This window comes from Podarcis filfolensis (genome assembly GCF_964270895.1).
Source record: "Podarcis filfolensis genome assembly, chromosome: 1".
NCBI lineage: Eukaryota > Metazoa > Chordata > Lepidosauria > Squamata > Lacertidae > Podarcis > Podarcis filfolensis.
Window position 1 is genome coordinate 84,464,595 of NC_139604.1, and position 7,527 is coordinate 84,472,121.

General features: G+C 45.3%; 1 protein-coding gene across 4 annotated transcripts in view; it reads left to right on the forward strand.

Annotated features, from left to right (window-relative positions):
* Positions 1-6,723, forward strand: part of CD82 (CD82 molecule) — a 67,239-nt gene extending 60,516 nt beyond the window's left edge. For all 4 annotated transcript variants that reach the window (XM_083602810.1, XM_083602811.1, XM_083602812.1 and 1 more), the window contains 3 exons: positions 2,127-2,315; positions 3,130-3,213; positions 4,589-6,723. In XM_083602810.1, coding sequence (XP_083458936.1) covers positions 2,127-2,315; positions 3,130-3,213; positions 4,589-4,666 — 351 coding nt within the window. In that variant the 3' untranslated portion in view covers positions 4,667-6,723. The remainder of the gene's footprint in view (positions 1-2,126; positions 2,316-3,129; positions 3,214-4,588) is intronic.
* Positions 6,724-7,527: the final 804 nt, after the last annotated feature.

The window sequence follows — 7,527 nt, forward strand, 5'->3', positions numbered from 1 at the left end:
GTGTGTGTTTCTTGGCAAACGCTTTGCATACATCAGGCTTGCACAACTCGGGACTTGCCAGGCTGAACTTGGCTCGCCAGCCATGCAGTGTAAGATCTGCCAGATGTTTGGTACCTCTCTGTGTGCTTTCAGGCCCTGGCAGGCAGAACACAATGTGTGGCTGGTGGGAAACAGCAAAAAAGAAAAACAGGATGCGTTTGGGTTATCATACTTGGCTAGTGAGCAGCAGTTGGCAGACCTGGTAGGTCACAAGTTGTGCCAGCCTGGCTTGGAGCATTGTGGCAGACAGGTCAGTAGGCTAAAGTTCTTAAGGCTTTATATAAGCATTGCATTGGAACAAACGGTTAGGTTCACATAGAGGTTGCCTCCTTTCTGCTCACCCTTCAGCCTTCACTCTTGTGTGTGTGTTCTGGGTAAGGGCTTCCATGCTCCTTGAGCTACAAGTGAGCCTTCGGTCTCTTATACAAAGAATGGAGCAAGAATATGAAAAACTGAGCAAAAGTTTTTGAACTTGTGGCTCTCTTTTTTTAAATCTAGGTGCTCAGTAATATACTGACTCTGAAACTTCATGCACATAGTCATAATAACAAACAGCTCAACTGTTTTCCATGTTGTGCACACACACACACACACACACACACACACACACACACACACACCGTATTTTTTGCTCTATAAGACTCACTTTTTCCCTCCTAAAAAGTAAGGGGAGATGTTTGTGCGTCTTATGGAGCGAATGGAGGCTGCACAGCTATCCCAGAAGCCAGAACAGCAAGAGGGATTGCTGCTTTCACTGCGCAGAGATCCCTCTTGCTGTTCTGGCTTCTGAGATTCAGAATATTTTTTTTCTTGTTTTCCTCCTCCAAAAACTAGGTGCGTCCTGTGGTCTGGTGCGTCTTACAGAGCGAAAAATACGGTATATATACACTTACACACACACACACACCCTCACCCTCCACTGCAACTAAACATTCAGAGCCCCACTTGGCTCTGCAGATTTAAGTCCCAGCTCAGACATAGACATAGGCAACAAATCATGGCTTGGCCATTGTGAATAGGATTTGCTCCCTGGGCTTTCTTTTCCCCTAGGATACTAGGATTTGTTTCCTTGCTCAAGCAAACCATTGGTTGCACCAGAAATGTCTTTCTCTTGCTGCTGCTGCCCCACAATAAATCTCACTGAATCAAGACCTCCAATCAAATATTTGGGGCAGATGGACTCAGATATTTATCTTGAGAGTAATCTGACCTTTAAAGGCCAAAGGTTCCCCACCCTGCTAATAGGCTGTGGGCTAAGACAGCCTTCCCTAAGCATGCTGGCCAGGGCTGAGAGGAGTTGCAGTCCAACACATTTGGAGGATTGGGGAAAGCTGAACTAAGATTTGTCTGTCTGATAGTAGTTTGCTTTTAATATCTTCCTCCCCCTTCTCCACAGCTGGGTTTGTTTAATTTGTTGGTGGTGAGGAGAGAGTAGGTGACAAGCGCCATCTTCTGGTGACTTGCTGTTTTAACACTTGGCATTCTTCGGCTAAGTTACTGGTTTGAGGTGGCATGTATGAATGGAGCTGAGTTATTGTCTTATCTTTAAATTACTAGCACTCTGAAAATTCAGAACTCTGGATTGGATCCAGAGGCGCAAGAGCAGAATTAATTCTGGGATTGCAATGTTCTATGAACTGATGTGCGAGAGGTTGCAGAACGTGGGTTTATTAAGCTTGTGTCTGTTTCTCATTATTACAATCTTAAATTCATTAAATTTCTGCAATGTTTTTTTTATTTTAAAAATCCTCATGAAAATTCTGCAGTATTGTAGTGTGCTTTTCTCCTTGTGTTCAAGACCAATGCACACATTTTTGCAAGGAGTTTCTCCTAATATACTACATTTACATATATGTTATTTTTACCAATATATTCCTTTTTATGTGTACTGTTTCCTATATGCATTTATGTAAACATTGTTCGGCTGGAGAACCACATAACAAAATGCAGTGTGAATTTTAAAGGTGGCTGTGTTTTGGTTCTCAGATTGTTTTAGAGTTTGAATTTGATAGATTTGGCTTCCGTGTGGATGGAATCGAATTCCTCCCCTACCTTTAAGATACAGTGATTTCTTTCTTCAATGGCAGCTGTCTTGCTGTGGCTGGGCTGCACCGGAAAATTGGAAAAACAACACTTTCCTCCAGGACGGAAACCAGACATCCTACCCTTGCTCTTGTGGCAATGACTCGACCAACTCCCTCTCAGAAACAGGCTTCTGCTCTTTGGGTACTGTTTCCAACACCACAACGGTTGAGGACTGGCCTGTTAGAAAGCAGGTGAGTGTGTCTGACAATGGACAATCTTAATCCCCTTGCAGGAGGTTGTATAAGGGCAGGTGTAGCTAAGCCTCAGTTTGGGGGCCTGATCTGCCACCTCAAGCAATTTTTCCTGGCCACCCAACACCCGACCAATTTGGTGGCAGCACCAGAAAGGGGGGAAAATAGTTTTTTAAGTAGGTGCAACACTGGAATGGGCAGAGCACAGTGCCTGGATGAAGATGCAGTTGCAGATTGCTGCCTCCACTGTTGTCAGGTTGATCATTTGAGTGGAGAGCATGCAGATCAGCTGAGGAAGGGAGGGGTGTGTGTGCCTCTGTATGTTTTCATGTGGGTGTCCAGGGTGGCCACACCCAGGTTTGGCCAGTCCAACCTCTGACATGAGGCTTCCAGCGGATTTATCAAGGGTGAATGTAGCCCTTGGCCAAGAAAGTGTATCTGTCCCTGCATGAGTTTTCCTGACCTTAAAAAAAGATGGTAGGCTGGAAGATGCCAACAAGGTGCAGGCTATGTCGCTTTTTCTACTAAGATATTGCTGTTTTCTGTATGGACCTAATTTAACACAATGTCTGGGACAGAATCTAGAAATCACCCCCCCCCCAAGGAAAAATACCTTTTCCTGAGACACGGAAGAGTTGCCACCAATCAGAGTAGATAATATGAAGATGGGTGGACAATGGTATAAAGCCTTTTCCCATGCTCCTATCTGAACAAACCCCACCTTGCTAATAAGTGGGGAGGGGGAGTGAGGATCCTTTTGCATGGCATTAAATGCTTGGCATGTCATTTTTCTTCTCCTTTTGTTTACCCCCAGGGCTGTAGGGAAGGTGTGCAGAATTGGCTACAGCAGAATCTTGGCATCATTCTTGGAGTCTGTGCAGGGGTTGCTGTCATTGAGGTAAGATTCCTCCCCCCGACACACACACACGTGCGCGCGCACACACTGTTTTATAGAATGCATCCTGGACAGATGGATCTTGTACTTAGAAGCAAGGGACACAAGGCATGTGAGCTCCACACACCAACATTCCTCATCTGCCCCCATCATTACAGTGATATGCATTTGTGGTGGCTTCTGAGTTGTAGATGCTTCACCATCTCAGAGCAGCGTAAGCGTGTGCAGAGTCTGGACTGTAATGTGGCATTGTCTCATGCTGACAACTCCTTTCCCATTTCTTACCCAAAACACTTGCTGGAAGTTAACACTTTTAAGATTGCGTTGCTTTCTCTGCCTTTGTTTTCTCTCATACAGGGGTCTTGCCAAAACAGCCAGCACTGCAATTAGATGTAAAAAATCTAGCCTTGCCTAATTAATGGAGTCTGCTGTCAGGGACTGTGCTGAGGAGGGCTGCACTGAGGAGGAATGGTGGGAGCCTCCCCCTCCCCCTGCTCCTGAATCTTCCCAGGAGCAGGAGGACAGTATAGATTTGGAACAGTGGTTTGCAGAGGGACGTAGTTCAGAAGGCAGAAGCTGGGAAATACTGGACGGGGAACAGCTAGGAGAAGCACTGAGAAGGAGAGAGAGAACAGATTCACAGTCTCTGGACAGCATTCCTCCACCACCCTCCCCAAAGTCGAGAAGAGCTCAGAAAGTGGCAGAACAGAAAGCTCAGAGGGTGCAAGCTCAGATTACAAAACGTAGAAGTGACGTAGATTAATAGGGACAGAAGGGGGTGGGCTCCTTAATTGGGAGCACTGCCATTATTAGCAGATGTGTTCTTTGTTCTCTTACTGTAATTATTAAAATTTGTAACCTGTAAGAAGACTCCTTTTCCTTTGTTCTGCTTATCTACTGCCACGGAGGAGAAAACTGATTCCCTGAAGCCTGACATCTGCTACTTATGAACTGAACCTGCAATGCTAAGAGGCTTTCTTGCCTCTTTATTGCACTTTCACTTTATTGCAGTGCTCAGCTTAACAATAAAAGCGTTTTTTTTTTAATGAATAAAGAGCAGGGGGACTACCGATTATTTTTATCTTATTCATTAAATGAGTAGCCTGTCTTTCCTCCTGAAAGTGGGCCGAGGCAACAAACAAAAGATAAAACAATGTCTGGTGTGGTGCGGTGATTGCAGTAGTGGACTGGTCTGTAGATGACCAGGGTTGAAATCCCCACTCAGCCATGAAACTCCTCTGGCCAGCAGCTGCCTCTTTCAGCCAAACCTACCTCACAGGGCGGGGAAATGGGAATTAGCACAGGGATCCCCCAGCCCTAGGGTGCTTGGAACCAACCGTCTCTTTGACCAGCTTCATTTTTTGCTTACTCTTTGTAGCTCCTGGGGATGATTCTCTCGATCTGCCTCTGCAAGAACATACACACTGAAGACTACACCAAAGTGCCCAAGTACTGAGACTGCTGGCCTCAAGAGCTGTCCCGGAGCTAACGGGGCATTTCCTTCCTCGTACCCAGACTGTCTTCATCACTTACCATTCCTCCTGTGGCATCCAGCATTGCTATGGATCAATTAGGCTGCACCGCAGCTATGAATTCTCTGAGGGATCAGGGGCTTGGGCAGCCCCTCCTGTCTCTTGACTGTTCTTCTACGAAGCTGGCCATTTTAAAGTCTTCCTCCGCTCGTGTGATGCCCTGCACCTTTACCGCCAGCAGCACGCTAGACAGCCTCCTCTTTGTTTTTATCCACTTCTGCCCCATTGTGACTAAGCGTAAAATGGTCCTTTTTCTTTTGCAGCTGTCTGCTACCATTGCTTTGTGTATTAATTTCCACTAGGAAGAACATTTGGGGGCTTTAGCTGTTGTCGGTGGTTTGGGGGTCTCTCCTAAAGAAATACATGCAGTAGAAAGGATAATCCTTTCTCTAACCTGACACCCTGGCCTTCCTTAAACTCACTTCCTCAGATCTGTTGAATTGTGTCTCTTGAATAGTTTTGCATAGTTCTGCTATAGTTCCCCCCCCCACAAGAAATGTTCCCTTTTCACTTACTGCACCATCTTGAGTGACTTCAATCTGATGGAGGATTGGCCCAGGCCCAGGCTTATGATGTCACCAGCTAGTAGTTACAGGGGTGTTGACTTGGGAGATTGGATTTTTGTATAAAACAAAACAAACCTTATCTTCTCTGCCACACTCTTCCTCCTTTCTGAATCTGGTTAGCTTAGAGGCACTTTAGAGACCACACCCTATAGCATACGTGAGTCTGCGCAGGCTCACTGGAATATGTTCTTTGGTTGCCAACTTTTTTTAGAGGTGATGCGTAATAATGTGTTGTGGTAAAAGAATATCTAGGATCGATGGCTTTTTCATACCAGTGGTGGCGGGGGAGCATTTGCTCTGACCCTTAGCTTGTGTAGCGACTCCTTCCTGTTAAACTAAATCTCTGTTTGGGTGCCATCTTTAATTCAGAGACTCATTGCAGCAGGAAGCCTCTGTCTCGGTGTTTCACTGGGAAATATGTTTTGCACCCAACAGCCATGCTAGATTCTGCTCCAGGACTGAGAGCAGGGAAGGCAATGCAATCCCATGAGGGGAATCCCTTGCTTCAGGGACAGCAAAACTCCGGTAAGGCCTGTGGAAAAAAGAGGGGCGGGTGGTAGTCCCATCCAGATTAAGTGATTGCTCCTGAGCCACACGACACTCACTGACTGTTGCATGGAAGGCTTCCATTTTAGCACTAAGATGGCACTTAATGTAAACTTGCAAATTTGGACAAAGGATTTCCTCTCTCTCTCTTTTTTTCATATGCTGGGAGTCCTTAATCTCCTTGAATGCACAGGCCAGCAGGGCGAGTCCTAGCACAACACAGGAAGATTTGTGGAGGGGAGAGTCTACAAGAAGGCATGAACGATTGCCCTGCGTGGAGATTTTTTAACAGGCTTGAGGTGGTCTAAAGTACAAGTCCCAAAGCTGAGAAGAGCCTCTCAAATCTCCATGCACCCCAGAAAACATTTGCTCCTAGTTCTTAAATAATGACTGGTGGTGACAAATCCAAGAAAAAGCTATTAATAATTTGTTTTGTTTTGAGGGTAGAGTTAAGTGCAGGAGGAGCACCATCAAGGAATCTGCCTGCCCCATGTTGAGTCCCTTCCTCATTTAAAAGCAAACAAAGCTTGCAAAAGGGATTTCCCTGGGAGTGATTGTTTTTGCTCTTCCTACCTCCAGCCTGGTCTTTCCTTTTCCTTTTTCCTTTTTCCTTTTTTTTTGGAATTGATTGTAAAGCTAGGTTTTATATTCACCTCTTGTGCTTCGATTGATAAGCCGCTTCAATTGATAAGCTGTTTATGCTATGGTTCTTCTCTCGGATTCAGCGCCGAGCGGAAGGAAAGCTGAGCCCCTTCTGGATTTCTCCTTTTGTTTTTAGAAACCTCTTCCAAATGGAAGAAATGCATGTACAGATTTAAACAAGTAATGGGTGGGTATTTCAGTAATAAAAAGATTTGCTTAAAAAAAAAGTGTCTTGTCTTTGTGTAACATTCTATTGAAGTGGCCTTAAATATGTTTAGATGCCAAGAGAAGAACAGGGAACTGTAATGTAGAAAAATGCTGAACAGTCAATAGCGAGTGTCAACATTGCTTATGCTGATTAGTTTTCATTTCACAAACAGAACTCTGTGTGTGTGTGTGTGTAGTTCATATATTAAGTACGTTTTGAACAATGGGCGTGATAGGAATTGCAGAACGCTAATCATTCAAATGGCACAAGACATAGGATTGCATTTGATAATGGTGGAAATACTTGTTACCAAAATCCTTGGATAATAATCATGAGCAGTCTGGCCACCTTACTCCTACGTAACTGTCAACCAGTAATCTTTAGGTAAGGTAAAGGTACCCCTGCCCGAACGGGCCAGTCTTGCCAGACTCTAGGGTTGTGCGCTCATCTCACTCTATAGGCCGGGAGCCAGCGCTGTCCGCAGACACTTCCGGTCACGTGGCCAGCGTGACAAGCTGCATCTGGCGAGCCAGCACAGCACACGGAACGCCGTTTACCTTCCCGCTGGTAAGCGGTCCCTATTGATCTACTTGCACCCGGGGGTGCTTTCGAACTGCTAGTAATCTTCAGCATGTGTTTAATAATACCATTTCCTATCCACTAGGGGGTGCTGGTGCTGTATGAAAATATATTACTGTATAAGACAGCAGCCCTTACTCAATTGTCTTGTTCTTGGCATGGAATTCGTTCACTTGGATGCATGTTAACTGGACAGTGTACACAATTCCTAGTTTAGACTATCAATTGGTGCACTTTCTCTGCC